The sequence below is a fragment of the Panthera tigris genome, chromosome E3 (genome assembly GCF_018350195.1).
Source record: "Panthera tigris isolate Pti1 chromosome E3, P.tigris_Pti1_mat1.1, whole genome shotgun sequence".
NCBI classification, from domain to species: domain Eukaryota; kingdom Metazoa; phylum Chordata; class Mammalia; order Carnivora; family Felidae; genus Panthera; species Panthera tigris.
Genome location: NC_056675.1, coordinates 40,682,859 through 40,708,831, shown reverse-complemented (window position 1 = coordinate 40,708,831; position 25,973 = coordinate 40,682,859). Strand labels below are relative to the sequence as shown.

General features: G+C 60.9%; 1 protein-coding gene across 2 annotated transcripts in view; it reads right to left on the bottom strand.

The window, feature by feature from the left end:
* Window positions 1-11,620: 11,620 nt before the first annotated feature.
* LMF1 (lipase maturation factor 1) overlaps window positions 11,621-25,973 on the bottom strand; it is an 88,505-nt gene continuing 74,152 nt past the window's right edge. For both annotated transcript variants that reach the window (XM_042972462.1, XM_042972463.1), the window contains 6 exons: window positions 25,053-25,220; window positions 14,051-14,234; window positions 13,699-13,852; window positions 13,179-13,362; window positions 12,546-12,658; window positions 11,621-12,240 (listed from right to left, as the gene is read on the bottom strand). In XM_042972462.1, the coding sequence (XP_042828396.1) occupies window positions 12,066-12,240; window positions 12,546-12,658; window positions 13,179-13,362; window positions 13,699-13,852; window positions 14,051-14,234; window positions 25,053-25,220 (978 nt within the window). In that variant the 3' untranslated portion in view covers window positions 11,621-12,065. The remainder of the gene's footprint in view (window positions 12,241-12,545; window positions 12,659-13,178; window positions 13,363-13,698; window positions 13,853-14,050; window positions 14,235-25,052; window positions 25,221-25,973) is intronic.

The window sequence follows — 25,973 nt, the reverse complement described above, 5'->3', positions numbered from 1 at the left end:
AAGGTGTGTCCCACTGAGTCCGGGGACCTGGCATCTTCTGTGTTGCATGTGGCTGTCCCTCCTGCACCGGCAGCTGTCTTGCCCCGGCCATTCGGGCGTGGCTGGGCTAGGGGAGAACCGACCCCGAGAAGGCAGGGAGCCCTCCTGAGTGCCCTCCCCTGGTGCTGGGGACTTGGGAAGGGAGGACTACTGTGTGGTATCTCTGTGGGGTCAGGGGGCAGAGCTGCCTGGAGGCTTCCAGAGCTGCCGCCTCCACCTGGAGGCCCTCTGTGCTTCGCTGCTCTTCCCCAACCCCAGCGCTTAGGGATGAAAGGAGGTGTCCCCCCAGCAAGATCTTGCAAGAAGAGTGAGTGTGGAATGAGCCCGGGGGGCTGTGTGCGGTGGGCTCATTGCCCACAGCTGCCCTGCGTGGGGCCAGTCAGCGCAGCTGCAGATTGGGCAGGGGGCCGGGCCCAGCAGACTGTGTCCTCCTGGCACCTTCCTGGCTCCTGAGAGGCAGCGGACACCACCCTCCTGGGCATCCTGTGGGGGCACAGGGACGGTCAGCAAGACCGTGTGGGCTCTGGGCTGGCCTCGGATGTCCCCGCCCCTGGGGTGTTGGACCTTCCTTTCGAAGGGGCATTGGAACCCGGAGAGAGTTCCTTCCTTGGCGTTTCGAAGCCTGGAGCTTATGTTCCTTGCTGTAGAAGGAAAAGGCAGCTGATACCTCCGGCAGGTGGCTCCTGCTTGGAGGCTGTCCCTTGGGGTAGATGCCCTCGGTCTGGCGGGCTGCAGCCTGTGGGCCCACAGGGCGGAAGGTCAGGTCTGGGTGCTCATTCCTAGGTCTGGAATATCTAGCCGCTCACACGGTGTATGACATCGTGATATTAGTGTGTGCTGTCGAACGTGCCCCTGCCTGCTCGTGAGTGCACGTGTGTGTGCGTGGGCCATCTCCAGGCGTTCCGCACTTTCTCTCCCTGGGGAACGGGGAGCAGGGGGGTCTCTCCTCAGGGAAATCCATGACCCAGGAGGCCCGCCCACCGCCCCGACCTGCAGCTCCAAATCCCACACTTGGAGACCAGACGTTTTATCGGAGGTTTGGCAAGAAACTTCCGCTGGTCTAGCCTGTCCTCTGTCTGTCCCCTGCAGAAACCCCGAGTGCCAGTGACATTGGGGCTGCCCCAGCCCTGCCTGTAAACCTCCAAACTCACCTGGCCCCCAGGGGCAGGGAAAAGATCAGGTGAGGTGAGTTCCTCTGCTCCTCACACGTTGGCCTCGCCTGGGACCCCGGGTCGGGGTGGGAGATGGAAGGTGCTGAGTTTCAGATCAGGGACCCACGTGAATCATGGGGAGGGAACGGTGTTTGGGGGTGGGGTGGGCAGGGCCCCTCCTAGGCAGGCGCGCGTGCAGAGCCTGTCCTTGTGGCCTTTCCTCTGGGGAAGGGGACTGACTGTCGAGTCAACCCAACGATCTCGGTGGCCCCTAGCCTGGACCGGCCGTGAGGGAGGGCAGGTGCTGGGTGGGCAGGAGCCAGAGGCCCCAGGTCTGGGGGACCTGGCCATGCTGTCTGGGGAAGAATTTGATGATGAGCTCTGAGGACGAGTGGCTTCCTCTGGACCGGCCCTCGGGTGGGGGGGGGGTGGGAGAAGAAGCAGGGCCTGGGACTGTCCCCTCCCCCAGGTGGAGGCCCCCGTGCATGCCCAGCAGAGCCCCCCAGGAACTCGGTGATCCAGGGGTTCCTGTGTATTGAGGGCAAAAGGCCCCCCTGCGTGGGGGTGAGGGGCCCTGGGTGGTTCCTAGCTCGGTGCTCAGGGCTTGGAGAGGGCCCGGGACTCACACGGGGTGGAGATCAAGGGGCCAGACAGGGCTTGGGAGGGCGGTCCCAGGCCACCGTTGGCCCCACCGCCCTCCACCCCCCGACCTTCTCGGTGGGGCTGCTGTCCAGGAGGCAACTGGCCCCTGCCACCAGGTTGGCGAGGAGGGTGGCTGTGAGCGGCCACTCCGGGCCCAGAGTCATTACCTGCACTGCCGCAGAGTGTGTGGGACACTGGGGGCCGCAGGTTTGGGGTCCCCTGGTCTTCTCCCCGTGTCTCCTCTTACTACAGGGACACCACACATTGGATTCAAGGCCCACCGTGTTCTAGCGTGACCTCCTCTTAGCTAATTGTATTTGCAAAGATCCTCTTTCCAAAGACAGTCATGTCCTGAGGTTCTGGGAGGACGTGCCTTTTGAGGGACGCTGTTTAACCCGCTGCAACTGACACCTGCCTGGAGACCCACAGTGGAGGCTTCTTGGGCAGACTTGTGAGCCAGGACCCGGCCTGGGGCGGTGGCCAGCGAGGGGAGGGCTCTCTGCACCGGCGGCTGTGCAGGCGTCGGGGGACGGTGATGGGCGGGGGCGCTGGCTGGTTCAGCCCCCACGTCGGGGTCTGAGCTCCGAACATGCTGTCCACTTCCGTTGGATGGGGCAGTGACAGGCCACGCTGGACGCAGTGCCCGATGACAACGGACAGACAGAGGGACGGGGCCCAGCCCGGCAGCTTGCCGCGCCAGCCCTGCAGCTGCACGGCGGCCACAATGGACTGAGGGGCATTGATGGGGACACAGTCGGCCCCTGATAGCTCGCTAATGGCGCTTCGTATTTTCTCGTGGAGAAGAATCGTGTGAATGTGAAGACCCGGTGGGGAGATGAAGGCCACTTGATGAAGGGTCTTGGGCCCACCCCTTAAAGGAACAAGGCGGGTTTTTTTCCCCCCTTTTTCCATGTGGCACAGACAGCTGGCTCCTTAAATATTAATCAGGGGTTATTGAGATGCAAATGTGTGCCCACCACAGAAAGGCCCCAGCTGCAGGGCTGGCGCCGAGTGCCCTCCACGGCCCAGGTGCAGCGCCCGCCAGAGCCAGCGCAAGGAGGAGGTGACTGCCGGCGACCCTCCCCGAGGACAAAGGCACCGTTTGCTCCTCGACAGGAGGCATCATCTCGTCTCGTTGGCCTTGCCTGTCACAGCTTCCTTGGCTTTTCGCCTCAAGCCAAGGTGTCTTTGCAGGGAGCCGTGGGCGGGAACGGGGGCCTGTCCATCTTCTCCGTGGTGGCAAGCTTTGTCAGGCTCGCACGTGTCCCTCGGGCGTCAGGCGAACTTAGTTCACGCTCGTGGGAGAGCCACGTCACCACCCTGATGCCCTGCATGGAGAAAAGGGGCGTGCGGGGCTTTGCCGGTCCCTGCCTGGGCCAGAACAGGTACCCTGGCAGCTTAAAAAGAGGACGGAAACACTTGCAAAGAGTGAAAAACGGCGGGTGGGGAGGGGTGGCAACAAGCAGGGGAGGAGCGCAGTCGAGACACGAGAGGATGGGGCAGAGGTGCGTCAGGACTCGGGAGGGGAGCGGACATCCGTTGTGCTTACGCTTGCTTGTGTGTGCCTGTGAAAGGACAACAGTGTAGGGTTCTTGATAATAAAATACCGGAAATAAAGTAGGCTCTCCCCCTTGACATTGGAAACATAGGTTTTTGTGTTTAGAATATTTTAGTTGTGAATCGGAACACACAGAAAAAGCCCACAAAATGTGTGCACTCAGGAAACTGCCACAAACCGAATGTCAGCGTAACTGCCATCCGGCCAAGAGCTAGAACACTGCTAGACCTCTGTGTCACCCCCACCGTACGCCTGGCCCTGTGTGGCCCCCAGTGTCATCCTTCACACCTGTGACTCGGTCGTGCGGCCTTTGCCACGGTGCTTCAGGCCCCCTGGCTCAGCAGCGTGCCTGTGACATTCACCCCGTCTGCCAGGGGTTCTAGATTGTCGGTGCTCTTTGCCGCAGTGAAGTATTCCACGAACGCCCGTTTGTCCGTTCTTCTCTTGGCGCTGACCTGGCAGTTTTTGTCTCTTAGGAACAGTGCTGGTGACCTCCAGCGCAGGCCTCCTCGAAGGTACTTGTCCGTGCATCTGTTGAGTCCCAGGTGAGCCAGTGTTGTGAGTGCTCTGTGCCTTTGTCTACTTGGCGTTGCCAGTGTTACTTAGCGTAGCCTGGTGTAGGGATATTTTGGGGTTTCTTTGTCATCTTTTGTTTTCAAAATCAACTTGATTGAGGTACAGGTGATAGCCGGCTTATACCGCCACACGAGAGCCGACTGTGTGTATCCCTCTCCACTTCCGTGCCGAAATCAGACGCAGTGTATTTAGATCATGGAAATTAAAAAAAAAACACAAAAACACTACAAATCAGGTCTTTGTTTGGAGGGTCTATTGCAGTTTCCATAAATTGCATCTCCTTTAAGCGTACAGCTTGATGGGTTTTGGCAGATGCCACGTTACCTGCCACGCAGTTGAGACCTGGAATGTTTCTAGCTCCCTGCAAACTCCCTTGTTCTGCTCTTCTGTCAGCCCCTGCCCATCGTGGCCCCGGGTATCCACTGACCTGTTTTCCATCACCACAGTTGAGACTTCCTTCCTCCTCAAGAGTTCCGTATAAATGGAATCATAGGGTGTATATTTTCCTGTCTCTGGATTCATTAGTTGAGCATGTTTTTGACGTTCAGATGTGTGGTGATGTGTGTCAATAATATGATCTACTAATTGCTCAGGACTGTTTGTGTGTGGATAGAGCACAATGGGCTCATCTACTCTTCTGCTGGTGGACCCCTGGGCTGTTTCCCAGTATTTGGCTGGTCTGAATAAACCTGCTAAAAGCATGGCTCACAAGTCTGTCTTCTCATTTTTCTTGCGTAGATACTTAGAATGGCTGGGTTGTATGGTAGATTATGCTCAGTGTTTTCAGAAATGCCAGACGTTTCCAGAGCAGTTGTACCTTTTTTATACTCTGACCAGCAGTGTATGAGGGTTTGTGCAGGATGATGTCATTCTTTCATTAAATGTCGGATAGAATACACCAGTCAAGTCATCTCAGCCTGAAATTTTCTGTGTGAGGTTTTAAATCACAAATTCATTTCCTTCAATTGTTATGAGACTGTTTGGGTTTTCTCTTTCTTTGTGACTCAGTTTTAGTAAATTATGTCTTTTCAGGGATTTTAAAAAATTTCATCTAGTATTCTAATGCAGAATAAAGTTGATAATGTTAATACCCTTTCAGTGTTTGTTGGATCTGTAGTGATGACCCTGCTTTCCTTCTTGATATAGATAATTTGTCTTTTCTCTCTTTTTCTCTTGATCGTTGTAGCTAGAGGTTTATCCATCTCACTGGTATTTTCAAAGAACCAGATTGGGTTCCATTGGTTTTGTTCTCAAATGTTTGGCCCTGAAAAGGTTCTAGTTTGATGCAAAGGTCTTTGTTGGGAGTCCCCACGTTGTCAGGACAAGGTGCCTCTTCCCTGCAGCCTGGGGTGCACCATTCTGGCTTTTTGGCTTCTCTTCTTGGGTCAGATTTTTCCACTTTTCTTTTTGTGAGTTCACATATCAAGTTTGTTTATATTTTACCTAGTATTTGTAAAGGGTAGTAGATTAGCTCACCATAGTGAGATTTTTAAACGGACAGCTTCTAGGCTAAGAAAAAGATGAGGTCCTAAGAGAGATGGTGGGCCTCAACCTGGATGCCAGCACAAGATAAGAAAGGAACGAGGGCGGGAAGGGAAGAAACGACACTGTCCACTGTTTGCACGTGAACTATTAGAATAAGGAACTTCAGCTTGTTTTGAGCACTGGGCCAATAGTGATAGGCAGTTTTGAGAATTGGGGGGCTGAAACCACCAGGTGCCAGGATTATGAAGCTGTAACAGTTTGGACTATGTAGAAACACGTGGGCACATATGGGTCCCCAACAATGAGCCACCCAGCCTGGAGGCTGCTGCCAACCCAGCCAGGTCAGTCCCAGTGGAGCGAGGTGACCACACACCTGAGGAGGTGGGGCCTAACCCCATCCATGCTGCGTGCTGAGCTGACACCAGGTAACCACAGGGCGGAAGCCTCGGCAGAAGCCATCCGGATGGCCAAGGCTTATGCCTCACCAACATAATGTAACCTTGGCTGCCCTTCCGTCTGCTCAAATTTCCCACGACTGATTGGTACTTGTGTACCTGTAACTGTCCTTCCTAGACCTTCAGTTAGAAGAAAGTTCGTGTGCGGTCATACACTGTCTCTGCACACCCGCTTTCTATCCCACTGGCTAAGTACCACCTTATGTCCTGGCCTTAAGGGAATCTAGCTCTATGCACTTAACACCGAAGGGATGGCCGCTTTATCTGCTGGCTCTCCCTGCGTTCCCACTCGATCGTGGCAGTGTGAGGTCTCTGGACGCCGGAGACAGGGAGGTCCAGGGTCTTGGGACGCTTAGGAGGCCTTTCTTCGCTTTTGTTTTATTTTGAAAACTTAAGGTGAAGACGGCATTACCACAGTTAACCATTTTATAGGGAACAGGTGGTGGCACTGAGTATGTATATCATAGTGTTGTGGACCCACCGCCTCCATCTAGTCCCCAACTGCTTCATCCCGTCAAGAGGAACCCACGGTGCTGTCACTCTTTATTCTCCCCTCGCTCCAGCTTCTAGCGATCACTAGTCTTTCGGTCTCTACAGACTTACCTATTGAGGATATTTCATACAAATAGAGCCACGTAATGGGTGACCTTTTGTGTCTGGCTTATTTCACGGAGCACAATACTTTTAAGGTTTTCCACATTGTAGCAGGAGACAAATCGTCTGTTGGTGACACATGAACAAAATGTGGTCTCTCTGCACAGTGGGACAAGGAATAAAGTTTTGTCGCCAATTTCTCCACATCCTTGCCAATACTTGTCATGTTTATTAAAAAAAAAAATCAGAGCCATTATAGTGGGTGTGAAGTAATATCCCGTTGTGGTTTTCATGTGCATTTCCCAGCGACTGAGGATGTCGAGGATCTTTTCATGTGCTTTTTGGCCAGTTGTGTGCCTTTCTTGGAGAAATGGCTAATCAAGTCCTTTTGAATTGGTTTGTCTTTTTTGTGGTTTAGCTGTAAGAGTTCTCTATTTATCCTGGATTCTAGACTTTTATCAGATCTATGACTTGCAAATATTTTCTCCCACTGTGTGGGTTGTCTTTTCACTTTGCTGATAACGTTCTTAGAGGCACGAAAGTTTAAAATTTTGATGGTGTCCGATTTATCTGGTTTTCCTTTTGCTGCTTCTGCTGTTGGCATCCCATCTAAGGATCCATTGGTAAATCTTTTTTTTTTTTTTTCTGGGACTTTTAATAGTTGCCGTTCTTTCATCCATTTGGAGTTAATTTTTGAATGTGGTGTGGGGTAAGGGCCCAACTTCATCATTTAGTGCTTAGATCCTGCTTTCGCAGCACCATTTGTTGAAAAGACTGCCCTCTCCCTGAGCGGCCTTGGCACCCTTGTCTAAAATCACTTGACCATATGTGTGAGGGTCTGTTAGCTCTCCGTTCTATTCTGGTCCGCGTGTCTGTCGCTATGCCAGGACCACACCGTTTTGATAGCTGTAGCTTTGGAGTAAGTTTTCATATCAGGAACTGTGAGTCCTCCAACTTTTTAAGATTGTTTTGTCATTTGGGGCCCTGTGCAGTTCCATGTGAATTTGAGCATTGGCTTTTCCATTTCTCCAGCGGAATTTCGATAGAGATTTCACTGTGTCTTTAGATACTTTGGGTAGTACTGTCCTCTTGACGCTCCAGCCGCACGGTTGGTGGAGGGGCATGCTTCTCACCGACTTAGGTCTTTAGAATGTTTTCCAGCAGTGTTATGTAGTGTTCAGCATGTAGGTCGTTCGCCTCCTTGGTTACGTTTTTTTGGTAGGTATTTTGTCTTTTGGCTGCACTCGTAAATGCAACTGTTGCCTTGGTTTCTTTGCCAAATTGCTCATTGCCGGTGTGTAGCAGCGCAGCTGATTTCTGCGTGTCGGTCTTGCACCCTGCGGGTTGCTGAGTTAGTGTATTAGCTCCCGTGTGGCGTGGGGTTGTTGTGTTTGTTTTTGTGGATCTTCGGAATTTTCTGTCTGTGGGATCATGTCATTTGTGAATAGAGGTGGTTATACTTCAGTTTTCCTCAACTAACTGCCCTCGCTGGAATTCGAGTGCAGGGCTGGGTGGCTCCGGTGACCGCGGACATTCTGGTTTCAGCTCTGATCTTGGGGGGAAAGCTTTCAGTCTTTCGTTACTGAGAATGACGTGGGCCGTGGGCCGTGGCTGGCCACCTTGAATTATGTTGAGGAAGTTTTCTGAGCGGCTCTTATCCCGACAGGCGGCTGGATTTTGTCAGATGCTTTTCCTGCATCTGCTGAGAGGACTGCGCGTGCCCCACCCGCCGCGTTCTGTCGACGCGGATGCGGATGCGCGTACCGCGGTGACGGATTTTCTGAAGTTGAGCCACTCTGGCACTCCTGGGGCAGAATCCCACTTGGCCGTGGCATGGAATCCTCTCTGGTCATGCTGTTATTTTGCTAGTATTTTGTTGAGGACTTTCCGGTCTGTATGTTTAAGGGATACTGGTGTGTTTGGCTTTGTTACCAAGTAAAACTGGCTTCACGAGAGGACTTAGGAAGTGTTCCCTTTTCTGAGTTTTTTGGAAGAGTTTGGGAAGAATCGGTGTTAACGCTCTTTTAAATTCTTGGCAGAATTCAGCAGTGGAGCCATTGGTCCAGTGTTTTTATTTACTGGGAGGTTTTTGATTACTGATGCAGTCTCTTGTGATAGATCTTTTACAGCTTTGTTTTTTCCTGAGTCACTTTTGGTAGTCGGTGCGTCTCTAGGATTTTGTCTGTTTCGTCGACGCGATCTCATTTGTCGGCATACTGCTCTTAGTACTCCTAAAGTTCTTTTTACTTAAGGTCAGTAGTAATGCTCCCGATCTCTTTTTTCTGATTTTAGTTCTCTGCATCTTTTTTTTTTTTTTTTTTTTTTCTGTTTGTTAAACTAAAGGTTTGTCGATTTCATGGATTACTTTAGGAGTTTTAAAGGTCAGTTTGCTTTACTCAGTGGCTTTGGAACCAGTTCCCTGAGGACAAAGGCATCTTTATGCCCTGAGGGTACAAGGCAGGGAGGTCGACTTGGGGAGCGGCCCAGGGCCCAGGGTGTTGTGCTGCGGAGCAAGGGGACTTGTCGGCCGAGGGAGGCAAGCAGCCACTTCACGTCTGGCGAGGGTGTCCTTCCCAGAGGGACGTCGGTCCTAAGGATGCGGGGGCCTGAGGTGGAGGGGGGTCTTGGGGGTGGCGAACGCATGGGGTAAAATAGAAGACAGTCAAAAGGTAGCCCCAAGTCCTTTTTTCTGGAAACTAAAATCCCCACCTCTGTCTTTGGATGGGTTGAAGGGAAAGGCAGCAGTTCTAGAATCCACAGACCAGGCCCACAGTGTCCAGCTGAGCCATGGGGCCCTTGGCCCCATTTCCTCGAGGTCAGAAGGAGGACTAGAAAGAAGTGAAGTTTTCAGTCCAAGATGGCACCGATGGAACCCCCGCAAGGTGGCAGGGAGGAAGAACGAGTGTCTGTGCGCTAGGGCCGGGGGACGCTTGCTGGAAAACCCAGCGCCGGTGCTGCGAGACTGAGAAGGCGGTAAGAAAGACCGGCCCCAGATGAGCCTCGGGAGCAGGGAAGGGCCGTCACCCCACAGACGGCAGAGGCTGGTGACCCGTGAGTGATCGCAAAAGCAGCTGAGCGGAACAGTGATGGCTAACGGCCACTCAGGCTGCCCGGGCCCACCCGGCAGGTTTTAGGAATCTGCGCCCTTCTCGACTTTGTCACTGTGTCCGCCCGCAGAGCCACGGGGCCTGAAGTGCGCGGACCCTGTGCAGACGCAACCCGGCGGCCCCGGGGGCAGAGCACGGGGGCCTTCCCCGTGCAGATGCAGGAGGCCTGCAGTGGCGGGCAGGGCCCGGAACTCCTGCGCCCGCAGGTCTGTGGTCCGAGCGAGGTAGAGAGGAGCCCCGCTCGACCTTCACACGTCACCGCTGCCGAGCGAAAACCCTCTCAGAAAGGGAAGGTTCCCCTGCCCCTGGCCCCGCACACGGTCGTCGGTCGGTCGCTGGCTTGGGCGGGCTCGGCTCCCTGGGGCCAGGCCCTTCCCTCGAGCCTTGTGCCCCAGGAGGTGCGGGCAGCATATCTAGCCTAGCGTTGACCTGAGCCTGACCTCCGCGTCTGTTTGTTCCCAGTGAGGAGAGAGCCCCGCCCCCGCCCCCGGGAGACGATTTTTCTACGGTGGAGCCGGGGGTGGGTAGAGGAGGCACCCGGTCCACCTGCACCACCCAGGCAGGGTGAGCTAATGTCCCCATGTGTCCCCGAGCCCCAGCCCCTGAAGTTTCTCTTGGGTTGACCAAGAAACAGCTTCCCAGAGACCACAGGGTCAGGCTGAGTAGATGCGGATTTGGGACCTTTCAACTTTGTCAGGCGGACAGTTTATCCAGCAGGCCCGTATCGGTGTCGCTCGGCCCTGAGAGGAGCGGCTTGGGGTCCGGCGAAGGCAGGGTGAGGTGGCCCTCAAGGGGGGTGGGCTGTGTGGAGCCGGCACGGGAGCTGCCAGAGCAAAGGCCCTGCGGTCTGGCACCGGTGGGCGTGAGGAACGGGGGCCACGCGCGACCCCAGGCTTGTGCTCAGTGAGGCTGGGGCCACGGGAGGATTTCGAGTGGAGGAGGGGTGGGGTCTCAGGAGGGAGATGATGGGCCTCGGGACAGGCTCTGAAAGTGGAGGCTGGGGCACCCTGGGCCTCTGGGAGGGTACGGGCCGTGGGAGATGTCGTGTGTCCCTTGCAGCGGGCCTCTGGGCGAGCGGATGTTTGTCTTGTCCGAGGGCCGGTGTGCCCCGAAGGCCTAAGCATCCCGTTGGAGGCTGTCCTGGGAGAGGTGGAGGAGGCCTGGCGTGGCGCCCACGGGCAGGGGTGTGGTGAGCCCAGGGTACGGAACGAGAGCTGCCAGGGGCCTGCGGTGGTGCTGGCGGCGGAGTCTCCCCAGGCCGCCCGCCCGCCCCGTGCCCCCGCCCAGCGGCAGAGCTCCCGGGACAGCCCCCTAGGAAGGGCTGCCCAGGCCACGGCGGGCTGGTGGGCAGCTCCGTGCGGCCGCCGCGGGCAGACTCGCTGGCTCCAGGCTCCTCGTCTGAGGCCGCGTCTGTCCTGAGCCAGACACAGGGAGCCTGTGTCCCCGCGAGCAGGAACACGGCCTCTCTGTTGGCACCTGGACCGGCTGGCCGCCCCCCCCCCCCCCCGCCGCCCGGCGGGCTGTGTGTGTGGGGGGGCCCTCCACACAGACCCGCGCTTGTGCCCCCCTCGGCCGGGCCTCCTGCCTGAAGCACCTCGTTCCCGCCGGGACCCTCCCTGGGGTGGCCAGGCGCTCCTGACGGGTGCGGGGAGGGGGAGGGGCAGCTAGGGCAGGGAGTCGGGCCACCTGATCGGCAGGGGCGCCGCCGTGGGGTGGGAGTCGTGTCTGCTCCCAGCTAATATCAGGCAGTAACGATGTGGGGCCTCAGTCCACGTCACGTGGCAGAGACCCCCAGAAGGACGCCTGGCAAGGAATAATCCACGTAGTTTAACTTGCGCCCGTCAGTCCTTGGAATTGCCGCCGTGGGCACTCCCAGGGCGGGAGTCAGGGAGCAGGAGGCTCCACGGTCACTCACGGGCCGGGGGGGGGGGGGTGGGAGGGGGCTCGCCTAGGGAGGAACAAAGGGCTTCTGTCTGTGCCTCTGGACCCTGGAGCTGGGGGAGGGGGAGGCGTGCAGGTTCTGAGAAGGGGGCGGGCGGGAGCCGTGGCGTCTCCCTCTCCCGGGCACCTCCCGGGCGTGGGGGCAGCACCAGGGGCTGCTAAGAGCACAGGTCGGGAGTGGCAGCTTCCCTGTGGCCCCGCCAGGCACGTGATGGGGTTTGGGTGCCCCAGGGCCGGGGGCTTGTGTGGGCCCAGCGCCCTGGTGCTGGTGGACACGGTGGGGTCAGGGCGGTACTGGTGACCGGCAAAGGGACCGGGGGCTGGCTCTCCGCAGTGAACTCCATCTGTAAGGAAGAGGACGTGGCGGCCCAGGGACGGACTCTGGAGGCCAGCACGAGTCGCCCTGGGACCCCCCTCCTCTGTGGGAGTGGGTGGCGGTTCCCCGGGCGCACGAGACCTCACCCAGGTAGCCGGGCCTTCCTGCTTTATTCCTCCGCGCACTGGCCCGGGACCGCCTCTACTCCGGCTCCGGGAGCGGCCAGTCTCGGGACTGGAAGTAGCCCTCCAGGTCTCGCAGGCTGAGTGGGGGGAAGTAGGGGCCGATCCTCTTCCGGACCCACCACCTGCCTGCCGCAGCATGCCGGCCCCCCAGGCGGCTGAACTTGTACCTGTAGTGCTCTCCCCGGACCCACCTGCAAGGGAAGACTCGTGTCGGGCAGCCTGGCCCCTTGCCTGCAGAGCAGCTGCTCCTTGGAAGGAGAGGCTGCGGGGGTGGGGTGGGGGGGCAGGTGACCCCCGGAAAAGGAAGGGCTCGACACTCGGTGCCACGTCCTGCCCTCTGGCGCAGGCGAGCAGTGCCGATCAAGGTGGGGGGCCCAGAGCGTGGGGACCTTGGCACTCAGGCATGTTTTCAGGTGTTTGGGGCATGGCCGGGGGTGCCCGCATTTGTAGGAGCAGCGCTGAGGGCACGCTGGGCTGTCCAGGAAAGGGTTCTTACCTGGGGGGGGCCCTGTCCTTGAAAGGGTTGAAGGCCAGTAGGGACAGAGCCTCCCTGTCGTTGGCCAGGAGCTTGCCTGCCAGGTGAATGATCCACTCGTTGTGCTCATAGGTCTGGGGGTGAGAAAGGAGTGGGGTGCTGGCTGTGGGCACAGAGCCGGGCACGTGGGGGGCCCCCTGGATGGGCCAGAACAGTTAAGCCGTGGTCCCTGGGGCCCTCAGCTTGCTGCTTCCTCACCTCCCCCCACCAAGTGTGGTCAGGGTTAGTCTCTCTTGGGGGCCAGGCCCACCCTCCCACTTTCTCCGTCTGGGTTCCTCTCTGGAGGGGCCGCTCACTCCCTGCTCTTGGCCGTGGGGCAGGTGCCCGTGGACCGTTCCTCTCAGGGCCCAGCTCCCGCCATACTGTCCTGTCCTCGGATGGAGCGGGCACGGGCCTGTCAGTGTTGTCACCTGCCGGCCCCGGGGTCTCGTGTGAGGCGTCTTCCTGAGGCTGTCTTTGAGTGAACGAGGCCCCCGCTGACACCCTGACGCTGGCTTTCTCGGCCGCGTCCTCTCCCAGGGGGGCCGTGTGAGGCAAGGGCTCACCCCCACTAAGGGCGTCGTGGCCTTGGGAACGCGGCGGAGAGGCCCTTACCTGGAAGGCCGCGAACCACATGAGCCAGTCCAGGCGGTAGTGGTACGGAGAGATGAGGCACGGCCGCCGCCCCGGGTCACCCGGCTTGCACTTGAACCCATAGTCCTCCCACACGGCGTCCGGCGCGCTGGCGTTGGGGCTGGCCGTGCCCTGCAGGATGACCTCCGTGCGCTCCTTGGTGATGCTGTGGGGAGACCGAGGCGGGGGGCTTTGGGCGCACGACGGTGGCGGCTGCTGTGCCTCTGCACCGTGGCTTCTCTCCTGAGCAGACCCGGCTGAGACTGGGGTGTCCACACCCCGGCTGATCTTGGAGGCAGGTTCTTCCCAGAGCTTTGAGTGGAACCCGGCCTCCAGACACGGCGGTTCCGGCCTCCGGGGCTGCCCGGTTCCCACCCACCTCCCCACGACCCTGCCCTAGACCGAGGCTGCCCCCTTGGAAGGTTGGGGTGGGTCTCCGTGAGGGACCTTGGGTCTCACGGGCGCACACAGCAGACGGGGTGAGGAGAGACCTCGCACGTACCTTCCGAAGGCGCCGTATGTGTTGACGATCCTCAGAGAGTTGAAGGAGGTGTTCATGACCTGCGTGGGACTCAGCAGGTTGAGGACCACGGGGACACTGAGCCAGGCCACCAGGATGCCTAGTGCCACGTGCACTGCCTGCCGCACCACACAGCCTGGGGGGGGGGGCAGGGAGGGGGATGGTGGGGTGAGCCTCACTCTAGGCCAGGTGCCCGCCAGGGAGGGGCGCCTGGCGCAGCCCCGACACCCGAGCCAGGACGCTCTCTGAGGCTGATGTGGACCCTCTCTGATGGGCTGGTTGTTCCCATCCTGGGGACGAAGGGCTTCTGTCCACGGCGGGGGTGTCCACTCACCATATCTTAGGGTGAGCCGGGCCCCTCGGGCCGCCTCTTCCTGCATCTTCCGGACTCGGTCCTTGAGGCCCCCAGGCCCGGAGGGGAACAAGAACCCCAGAGCGGCGTCATCGAAGCAGGCGATGCTGGGCACCATGGTCAGCCAGTTCAGGAAGCTCAGGTTCCCGCTGATGACAAGGACCACCTGGAGGGGGCGGGGCAGCGCCTGAGCCCAGGGCAGGGGTGCTCACCGAGGACCTCGACCGTGGCACGCTCTGCCCGGGACGAGGCAGCCTAGCGTGGGTGGCCCTTGGAGAAACATGGGGTGTGCCAGGTCTGGACCCCTCTCCCTCATCAGGGTGTCCACGCCCCAGCTGATCTCGGAGGCGGGTTCTTCCCAGAGCTTTGAGTGGAACCCGGCCTCTGGACACTGCGATTCCGGCCTCCGGGGCTGCCCGGTTCCCACCCGCGGGACCGCCAGCTGGTCTCCTTGCACTGTTTGATGCCGTAGTTTGCGTTGGGGCAATTGCCGTGGTGACCGTCGACGAGTACAGGCCCGCGTCAGCCCCCGGGGACCTGTGCCCAAGTCACGCGGGAGGGGGACGAGGCTCTGGCTGCTTACCCGGAAGTTAGGGGTGGGGGGCGCCTGTGCGGCCACCCCATCCTCCACAGCCAGCGGTCCCCGAGGCACGTCCTGAGTGACCATGTACAAGGCCGGCCGGGGCCCGGGGCGCCTGCTGGGATAGCGTGGCCGGCCTCCACTCGGGTTCGGCTCCAGTGTGGCTGGACTGCCGGCACGCTCTCCGCCTGAGCTGGGGCTGGCCACCGTCCGTCCCGAGAGGCTGGTTCTGCTGCAGGGTCTGGGGTGACCCGGGGTCTAGGAAGTCCCGATGTGCTTGGGGAGAAACCGCCGCCCGCTTTACCAGTTGTCTGCCGACTTCCCACTACCCAGGCTGTGGCAGTTTTCTGATAGGGCTCATCCCTAAAAGCGACTTAGCACCTTGGCTGTGAGAAGTAAGGTCACAGAACCTCTGAGCGGATGGAGTGCCAACAGCCTGGCGTTTTCCCGCACGCCCAGCCTCTTTCCTGGCGAGATGCTGGCTGTCACGGCTGCATCCCAGCCAGAAATGGGGAAAGTTCCTTCTGGCAGCTGCACATTTTTAAGTTGTTTTAGTGACTTGAAAATAATCAGGCCTGATTACAGCCCTGTCAGTGGGCGCTGGAGGGGGAGGGGTGGGGAGGCTGCTGGGCCCGCGCCCCGTTCACGGACATGGGGCCGCGAATCCGGCCTCAGAGACCCACGCCGCCCCGGGCCGCACGGCTCAGCCAGATGCGCCCGACCCGAGCGGGGAGGGTCCCGTGAGGCCGGTCCTCCAAGGAGGTGCCGATGCCCTGGGCTGCCGCTCCCTGGGGATGGACGGGTGCCCTCAGAGCGGCTCGGACTCGGGAACCCGGCAGGAGCAGGCGGCGAGGGCAGCAGCAGCCGTGAGCTTCTGGCAAACGTGCGTCCTTACTTTCTAACTCCATTCTCTTGACACAGATGATAAAGGCGTATAGTTCAGGCTCTGGACAAATGCTGACTCTTGTGTAAATCACCATAAAGTCTAGAAAGTTCCACTCCAGATAGTCCCCTGGTGCCTGTGTCGTCCACCCCCCCACCCTACGACCTGTGAGCCGACCTCTGCCTTCTGTCACTCTGCCTGTCCCCGAACGTGGCAGGCACGAAACCTCGGTGTCCCGAGACCCGCGGCCACCACGTGTGCAGTGGGGCTCGGGCGTGCGGGGCCCAGCGAAGCCCGCAGGGTCTCGGTGTCCCCGCGGGAGCAGTGCTGGGGTGTCCCTGTGGGGCCTGTTAGACGTGCGTACGTTCCCGTCGTTTCCAGCCAGCAGACTGCTTCTGTCGGGGCATCGGGTTGCCGTTGACGCTTTCACAAAATTACAAGTGACTAGTTTTTTAGAAGCTTTACAAGCGGTGCTGTGTCCTGAGACGCGTCCCGAGAGATGCTTGGTTACTCTGGGGCCACACGGGTGTGAACGTCGCGTGTTTAGTTGCGAATTAGCTTCTTGCATGTGGGGTGAGGCTGGGGACTCCTCTGCACCCAGACCCCGTTGTAGGCCGGCGGCCCCGCTCGCACCTGGGACCTGCCCTGGGATGGCCGAGGCCCGCAAGTCCGGGGGCAGGGGAAAGGGGGGGGGCAGGACGGGGCAGGAGTTGACGCTCACAGGAGACAGCCGCCTGCCGCATACGCCCCGAGGAGACGTGAGGATGGGAGTGGCCAGACGGACCTGCTTTAGGAGGGACTTTGAGAAAAAGAGGAAGCCAGAAAGCAGCAGAATTGGCCCAGAGGCGAGAAGAATCCGAGCCAGTCACCCGCACACGTGAGTAGATGGACAGACCTCGGCAGCGACTACGGCCTGGACAAGCCAGTGGCCGTCACCAAGCCGAGCAGGCCGTCTCCCCGTGCAGCGACCTCACCGTGGGACGGCCTGGAGCGGGGCGTCGAGGTCAGGTCTCCCCGCGTGGCCCGTGGGTGCCGGGGGCCTCTCTGCCTCTGCTCTTCTCTGTGGCGGGCAAGTCCCAGCTGACGCCCCAGCCCCTTATTTCCTGAGTTGTGGTTGCAGCCGGTCCTGGTCCTGGCGACTGGGGAGGAAGGTGGGGTCACAGCCGCCAGCCTCAGGAGGCTCTGGCAGGAGGAGCCGTGCTTCCGGCGGGTCTCAGCAGCTTTAAGGATGAGGGCACATCACGAGGTGGGACGTGAGAGGCAGGGACTCACGGCTCTCCCGGGAGTAATTCTTGGTTCCAAGCCCCTAGATGATTTCTCCCCCGGGCCTTGGTCCCTGCTGGCAGGTGCCCTGGGCACACTGGGCTCCCCCCGCAGTGTGCTGCACACGGCATCCTGGTCCCCTTCCTCCAGGCGCCTGACCTCGGGCGCTGGTCTCCCTGGGCCCGGGGGCCCGGACGCTCTCCCAGCCGCATCAGCAGGTGACTCGAGGGGAAGCTGTGCCTCCTCTCTGCCGTCTTGGCCGTCGGCAGCTGCCTGCGTCTTCTGACAAAAGTCGTGTTTTCCGTGCTGTCGACTGGGGGTCCGCTCTGTCGGGACCCCACGGGGCTGGCGGGCTCGGTGCAGCTCCGGGGCCGCGGTGCCAGCAGAAGCTCCCTCCGCTGCTCCCTACGGCTCGGCTGCCACTGAGACGGTGAGCCCTGCGTCCTCCCCCTCGCCCGCACTCGGGTGCGTTTCCAAAGTCCTCTCTGGCCCAGCCAGGACACCGGGGCCCACCTGGGGTGGCTAGGTGGGGCGTTCACACCCCTGCCCCGCAGAGCCCGGCAGCCGCCCTCTCACTGCTGGCCGCCAGCACCCACCTCTGCCTACAGACACTGCGCTGACTCTCGTAGTGCCCGGGGACATGGCCCAGGGGCTCCCCTCCAGGCGTAATTGGTGGAACCTGCACAGGTACCGAGGCACAGTCTCGCCTCTGGCCCCTCACGGCCGCCTCTGAGACCCCAGAGAAACCCAGTCCCAAGCCGCTAATCTTAAAGGAGCCTCACTGGCAGAGAACGTTGACGTTCTCCAGTGTGTCAAGGAGAATAAAAACACCAGGGGAAGGGCAGGGGGATTCTGCTGAGATCTGAGTGGTGCTTCAGAAGGCAACTTGACAAACCCTTGAGGGAAGGGAGACGGGCTGAGCAGCATCGGGGGCTTCCTGCTGGACTTTCCAGAAACCCCCCGAAGGGGAAGGAGACCCGTGGGTCAGAGTGAAGGGGGGCCAGGACACCCCAGTGGAGCAAGGCACAGGCTCACGGGGCTCTGGCGGGCTCTGGTGTCCCAGGCTGAATTAGCAGTAAAGATGGTGTAAGCGTTTAGACTGAAAGATGTGAAACACGCGGCAGGACGGGTGGCATGTGGAGTGGCAGGCTGGAGTCGGAGTGGCACGGGGCTGGCCAGGTCGGGGCTCGCCCGCTCGCCACGTCGGAACAGAGGTTGGGGGAGCAGGGTGGTCGCACGGTTTCTTGACAGCACTTGGCAGGTGGGAGGCAGATCACCAGGGCGCAGCCATGGGGTCTGGCCCCAGAGCTGAGAACTGGGCAGAACCACGTGGCCCGGTGTCCGCCCCGAGTTCTGTCTGTAAACACCCAGACTGAGGACGGGGACGCCCCGTCCTGTCTGCCTCCCCGGAACAATCTGATCGCACGCCCTTCCTCCTGTTTCCACCGAGTAGAGCCTGACGGGGACGGGCCGAGGCAGAGGAATGGTAGCTGGCATTCCGCCACGGCCTCCTCATCCTGGAAAAGTGGGGTCAGCCTCTGGGGCCCAAGGCCACAGCCGTCCTGCCTTATCATCGCTCGGCAGCCCCAGTGACATCTGAGCGACGGGCTTCTCCGGGCTAAGGGCCCGAGGGGCGATATAGTGCGGCAGCGGGACAGCGGGGACAGAGCAGGTGAGGCGGCCGTCCCACAAGCCATGGCGGCCAGTGCCGCGGCACTCCTCCGGCCTCTGCTCTCCCCGCAGGCACTTGGGCGGCCTCAGCACAGGGAGGGAACCCCAGGAGCGCAAGCCTGACTCCGGGGAGGTCGAGGTGTCGGGCGCTCGCCGCACGAGCACTGTAGGGATGGCCCGGGTGCCCTCGGGCCTGCCACCACTGAGTCACGGGCACATGGAAGCTCACACGGGGAAAAGAAGCCAGGCACCCGGCAGAGACCCTGGCGAGGCGCAGGCCCTGTGAGGGCCAGACCAGCCTTGCAGTGAAGGGTATGTCCCACCTGCCTGGGACGGAGGAACGGACCCGTGAACAGTTAGCCGCTCGTCAGGAGAGAGAACTCAGCACCAAGAGGACACTCGCTAGCACGGCCCGTGGTGGCCGGCGTCCGGTCACCTCTGCAGACAAGCTGCCACCGCTGGGATGGAACGGGAGTAGAATCACATGAGAAAATCTGCAACGAGGAGGCAAGAGCGTTGAAGCAGCTACTGTGAGTAAAGTAAGGAATTGATGAGAAAACATCATCATAATTAAGAGAACTAGGAAAACTACGTAAAAGAACCAAATGCACTTTGAGAGTTTAAGAGGTCACACGAAAGATGGAGAATTTACCGCAAGGACTTCGGACAAACGGACACGATAAAAGTCCGCCAAACTGCGGGAACAGGGCAGGGGCCGCCTTGTGAACTGAGGCCCAGACCACCGCTGACCAAAGTGCAGCCCCCAGGGGCACGGGTCTGTCACACCCGGGGAGGTGTGGCAGTAAGAATATCAGGAAGGCAGGTGGCAGTGCGAGAATGAGGAAGGCAGGTGCAAGCATTCTGATTTGACGACAGTGCTGAGCGCACAGATGAGAGGAGCCCAAGGAAACACAGGCGCACTTGGGTCGTGGGAGCCTCACCAGCAGGCTCGCGACGCGAGCAGGAGCCAGGGTCGCAGCGGTGCGAGTCCACAGTGGAGACCCCTGGGCATCGTGTGTCGGGCTCAGATGCCCACGTGACAGAGCGGTCCTGGAAGGTGGCCGGAGTCCAGAGCCGGCCGCGGCCTGTTGGAGCACCGTTCCAGCAGCACAGCTCCCGGGAGCCCTGGGTCTGCGCCCGGGGGGGGGGGTGCAGAGTCCCAACGGCCATACGTGCGTGAATTTTTAAATATGTCTTACATTTCCTTAAAGGAGAATTGTTCGGGCAACAAACGACCCTGGACCGAGCGTGGCTGCCGAAAGGAGGGCTGCTGGCCCGCAGTGGCGACGGGCCGTTCGTGCTGACCGCTGGCCGCAGCGCCCGGGGCGGGAAACCTGCGGGTGGCTGCCGGGGGTGTGACGGACCCCGCTCTTCCCGCTTCTGTGCCAGATCGCCGGTGTTTTCCACTTGAGTGCCATCAAGAGGCTTTGCTGGCCACTCCCTCTGCCGTGCCCTAACCTGAGGCTTCCTGGAGGGGCAGACGGCCCAGGCCACCGGGGCCCACATCCCCATCCGCCCAGAGTGAACTGGGGTTTGGTGGCCACGCCCGGGCGGACCCTCCCTCCCCAGCTGCTCAGCACAGGCCGGGCCATCTCCTGTGGGGCCCTTGCTCCTGCTGCAGACTCCCCGAAGAGGGGGACGTTTGCAGCCAGCTGCCCCCTCGCGTGTGATCCCCAGAGGCCCCGAGGCCTTGCCTGAGGCTTGAGACGCGGGCCGCCTTCTGAGGCTCGCTGGTGCCCCTGTGTGGCACCGTTACTTTGGCAGCTGGGGGCTCTGAGTCTGCATCTGGGGACACGGGTCCTGTCAGCCCAGACCCGGTCCTCTGCCTGGTGACCAGCGTCTCCAGCCACACGTGAGAATAGGGGCTGCGTGGGACCTGCCCCGGGGAGGGCCACTGCTGAACAGCTTGCGGGGAACCAAGCGGCTCCGCTGCGGGTCACGGTCGGTGGCCAGCCATCCCACCCCTGGCGCCACCTCCTGGCCGTTGGGCTCCCAGCCCACCCCCGCCTTTGGAGTCGGGATGGGGTGTGGAGAGGCTCTGCCCTGATGCTTCCCCATGGCCCCTCCCCCCCTTCCCACGCAGGCCATGGAGAGGAGGAAACGTCAGGAAGAGGCCCCCAAGTCCATTATCCAGAATGTTCTGGCCCCACAGGCTTCTGACAATTTTGTCTGGGTCAGAGCTGGGGAGGATGTGCTGAAAGGCTGGCAACAGGCCCAAAGTGACCAGAGGCCTGGCTGTCCCTTGGTTCCTATCTTGGTGGGTCTGAGTAGGGCAGTGGCACAAACCTGTTTCTCACCTACCTGCGCCCACCACGCCAGTCACCCTCCTGTGAGCCCACCTGGGGTGTCCTGGCCCGGAGAGCTAGGGTGCCACAGAGCACAACGTTGGGTATGAAGTCTGCTTCTGACAAAGCAGCAGGAGCCCTGAGGCTGCAGAAATGCACGCTCCTGGCTCACTCCCCTCATCCCTCCTCCCGTCCATCGGGATGGTTACTTTTAATAAGAAAAAGGGCATTTGGCGTGTGTGGCCCCAGTGTGCTGAGGGGACACCACTGCCACAGCCTCTCCTAAGGGACAGTGAACGGATCACACTGTGTTTACGGCGGCAACGGAGCCTGAAACATGCCTGCAGGTCAACTTGTGGGCTGCGGGAGACCAGACCTGGGCCGGCAGCCCCGCGTGCTGCCCCCCCGGGGACCAGAGGGAAGCCTTGGAGAACACTCAGGACGCTGAGCCGTGCGCATGGGATCCTGGGCTCAGGAGACGCTGAGCAGGCGGTCCGGTGATGCAACAGACACCAAAGGAAAGGGGTTTCTGGAACTCCCGTGCCGGGCTCTCAGCTCCCAGTCTTAGAGAGGACACCCGTGCTTGTAGGTGACTTGCTGTGGCCAGGACCCCAACTCTGGCTCAGGGGCTGGGGGAGGCAGCTCTCTGCGCCCGCATCCCCGGTGAAGGCCCCCAGTGTGACACGTTCCCGATTCTGCCCAAATTCCTAGAGACTGGAAGGAGCAGGACGCTGTGGGAGGCGGAAAAGACGGGTGTGGGGTGAACGACTGGTCTCTGTACTGACCAGGAGCCACTTGCCTGGCAAACCCCCATTCCCACGCTAGGAGGGGGTGCCCCCCTGCCAGGGTCTCTCCCTGAGGCTTGAGGTGGCAGAATGGGGGGGGGGGTCCGGGACCGCGCAGTTCAGCTCTCCTGTTGCCTCTCACGTGCACCTCTCCAAGGAGACAGCGGACCGGTGGCATTGCAGAACCCTCCGGAACAGCTGTGTAAACTGAGCGTGGGAGGAGGTGAGCATGCTCACATCCTCAATCCTTCCCCGAAGGAATGAATGGAAACAAACAGAACCAGAGACGCCCCTCAGTGTGTCGGGTGCAGAAACGGGAGCGTGGCCCCCGTCAGGACAACGCGGAAACCTTCGGGTGGGCGTGCCCACAGCGTACCGCTCGCTGGGGTGACCGGCACACCCGCTCCTGCCCCGAGACTGCGCCCTGCGGCCCCCCCCCCAGCCTGAGACCCCACGCTGCCTGGGAGGGGGCCGGACACGTCGCGGCTGGACCAGCTGGCCATCCGTCCTCCCTGCTCCAGGAAGCTGGGGCCCGGCCCCTGGGGGCATCAGACCGTGCCTCGGAGGAGAGCCGCCGTGCTAGCGTTCTGCTGCCTTGTCTGGCGCACGGCGTGGCACTAGAAGGGGGGACACTGGGGACCTGCCCGGACTACAAGCAGAAGGGCTGGTCTTGTAGAATGATGCCCGGAACTGCAGGTCGGGAAGGTCCGGCTCTGGCCTTCCCTGCCCTGCGTTCCTGCACCATTGCCGTATACCGTTACGCATGCAGGCAGCAGAGCCTAGAACAGGGTCGAGACTGGCCACGTGGCCTGAGACCCTCTGCTTGCAGTGGAGACGCTGGTGCCCCAGGCCAGGATTCGGACTTGCGGCCCAGCCGGGTCCGGCAGGCTGGCGCCCATCCTGACGCAGGCCTCCCGCCAAGCACTCTGTGAACGGACGAGGGCACTTCGAGGGCCCTGGTTCTGCGGGCAAGTGAGGATCTCTCAAATCCCGCTCTCAAGGCGCTGAAGCCTCTCCGTCCATTCTGTTAGCGCAAACCTCCCACCCTCATCCTGTCACGTAACGGGACAGCGTGCTTTCCTCTTCCACTCGTCAAACCCTGGCTTCAGGGTTTTGGAGAGAAAGCAGTAAGTAGGTGCAAGCTGGTCTCGCGGGCCCAGGCGGGTTTACAGCCTGGAGAGGGTCCCCGTGGTCCACAGCCCGGAAAAGCAGCCGAGGCGGTGGCTAATTAAGGCCCCACGACGCTGAGCGGTTCTCTGGCACCATGGTAACCCTGACGCCAAGTGGGCTGTGCTGGCCAGGGTCCTCTGAGTCGCCTTGGAATGGGGAGGGGGAAGTTCTCCTGTGGGAGGGGACAGGGGAGCCCACTGGCAGGGCATCCTTGGACAGCGGAGGAGGGTCCAGCACGAGGTGGCGCCCACACTGGCGGACGCTCTCAGGGATGCTCCAGCCTCTGCCCGAGGCCGCCTCCTGCTGACTTGGGGCCCTGGGACCACGGGGCTCAAGTGTGCGTGGGGCAGGCGTGATGCACAGCGCCCCTGCCGGCCCGGGCGTGTCCCTCATCAGAGGGTGGGGGAGCAGGGGTCACGGGCCCGGCCACGCGCATCGTGACCAGGGTGTCACATGAATGCAACAAGTTCACGGACAAGGGGACCCTCTGCACTCAGCTTTTCTGTAAGTCCAAAACCGTTCTAAAAAAGTGTATTAATTAAAAAAGCAGAGCCACCGAAGCACTGGAGGGCCGGAGCAGAGCCTGGGCGGCCGTGGCAGCAAAACAGGGAGGAAATTCAGACTTTTCAGTCTGTGCAAAGAGCACGCGTTCACCTGCAAGAAGCCACGTGTGTAACTCAGAGAGAAATAACAGAACAACAAAAATAGTTCAAGAAGGCTGAAAGGAACAAAAGGAAACCCAAAGACGTGGAAACAAGTCCAAAAACACCAGTTGAGATACGTGCACTTGTGACTTGGGAGCGTGTCTTGCCTCCACTCGGGAAGAGACCTCTCTGCTGTGACCAATGGCCCAGTTGCCAGGAAAACGTTTGCTGCTAAATCTGCCTTCGGGACAAATGCAAACCCGGCCTGTCCAGCAGCCCCCGAGGTGCCGCCTCTGCCCCGTGGCCGCCTGCCCTCGCGGAGCCGCGTGGGGGGCGGAAGCGCCGCGAGCGGGGCCCGGACGGGCCGCCACTGGCGACAGACGTCATTCCCTGCGGCCACGCCAGATGCACACGGATACCGGCAAGTTATTCCCAGGGACGTGTCGAAGTACACGTGTGGCAGAGCCGCGTTCACCCGAGGATGTGAGACTGGCTCAGCGTTCGCGGCGTTCGTGCAACTCCCCGTGTTACAACTTCCGGGAGGGGAGGCCCTCTCCCAGCTGCTGGACAAAAAACCGTTGGCTGAAATTCAGCATCCACTCGGGACCCGTAAAACCCAGAACAAAAGCGGCCGGAGCGCGTACTGCCTCAGGGGGTGACGAGCAGAGGGACAGGCGAGCAGAGGGACAGGCGATGAGCGCAGGGGCAGTCGGACGTGGCCGATACGTGCAAGTCAGCACTGTGTCTGCACCCCAGCAGCAGAGAGGAACACGGTTGAGAAAACTTCCGCCGACAGGATCAACTCGAGTGATGCGTCCGGCAGGAAGCCACCCCGGTGGGTATGAGACACTCTGCTGTGGACGTCCCGCACCGCAGGTGCTGGAAGGCAGGGCCTTCGTGAAGGTGGCGGCTCTTGCCGTCGGATCCCACTCCCCCCGTCGGATCCTCACCCACCGGAACGGCCAACGGAAAGACGGACCGGAGCAGAGTTAGCGAGGAGGCAGGACGAGCGGGGCTCACGTGCCGGAGGGAGAGGAGAGGACGCGTCCCGCATGAGGACGCGTCCCGCATGATGTCGCGCCCGCCTAGGACACGGACTCCCGTTTGTCTGTGACAGTGACCACCTGGAAACACCCGGGATGGTACAGCCGCAGGACGTCCGCACCGCGGGACACACTCAGTAACCGAGGGAGCACAGGCCAAAGCACACCGCCACCACGGTGGACCCCAGGGTCTGGAGCAGGACGGCCAGGCCCGGCGCCCCTCCGTCTGGATAGGTGTTCCCAGGAACGCTCTCACGCGGCGCACACACGGCACCGGTCGTTGTCCGCGAGGACGATAAATACGACGTAGGAATTGAAAGTCCCCACGGTGTTTTTCCTGGGGATCGACAGGTAGATGCCCACGTTTAGGGAAAGGAGAGGTCCTGGCCGGTCAGCGCCCCAGGGGAGGGAGGTGGTGGAGCCCCTGCCCACCGCGGAGGGGCCCCGGAGCCGGGGGTTGAGAACAGCTGTCCGCGTGGAAGTAGACGACCACCAGCCCTTTCCTCGGAGACCCGACGTGCAGCTCGCACGTGAAAGGAACCCCACAGAAGGCACCACGGAGGGCTTCCCGGTCGCACGTCCTGGGCCACGTGCCTCGTGAGCCCAGCAGAGCCTGCGATCTCGGGGACAGTTACGGGGTGACGTCGGCCGTGGACTCACCTGGAACAGGATCTGTAAGGCCCCGTGGAGGATGCACAGCCGCCGTCCAAGGAAGATGAAGAAAGGCACCACGAGCTCCAGGAAGTGGTTGCTGAGCGTCTCAAAGCGGTGGGCCCACCAGGGGGACTGGTGCAGGAGGTAGGCCACGGGGTTGGGCACCGGCTGCGTCTGGGGAACAGAAGCAGGCCCGTCAGCCGAGCCTGGAGCTCTGCCCACAGGGGACCCCTGCCCACGCAGCACCCACCGGTGGGCCCAGAAGCACCAGGGGGTTTTTAGGGGAGGGAGAGGTCTGGGAGCATCCTGGCCGGCAAGGGCACAGGGGAGGCCGGTCCCGTGGCCCTTTCTCCAGCGGCTCACGTGCTGGGGGGGGGGGGGGGGGGCGGTACCGAGGATCAGCGACTGCTCAGGGTGTGCATCGCCATCCCCTGCCTGGTCTCCTGTAGCTTCTGACGCTGACCCATCGTGGTGCCCTGACGGTCCTGGTGACCTAGGAGCCCAGGTCTGTCCTGGCCAAAGGGACGGGGCACCGGGGGAGCCCATGTTTCTGGCCAGCGCCCGCACACGGGAGGTTTCTGCTCCGAGGCTGCCGGGGGTGGGGGTTCCGGCCTGTGTGTGTTCCCGGGAATGGCCTCCGCACACGTGTGAGGGGGGCGGGTGTGCACATCCCACGAGGCCTGTGTGTTGACTCAGCCGCGGTGCTGGCCGCCCCAGGGCCCGGCTCACAGGCCCTGCGCCCCTGACCTCAGGGGCCCCGTCTTCCCTCAGACCCCTGGCAGGAGAGGAGGCCGGGAGCAGGCCACGCGGAAGGCTGCGTGCCCTCCTCACACACCCGCGCAAGCTCCACAGGTTCAAACACCAACCGGAGCCCTCGGATTCCAGGAAGGGTGCGGCCCACCATGAAGCGGGTGTGGGGGAGCCCGG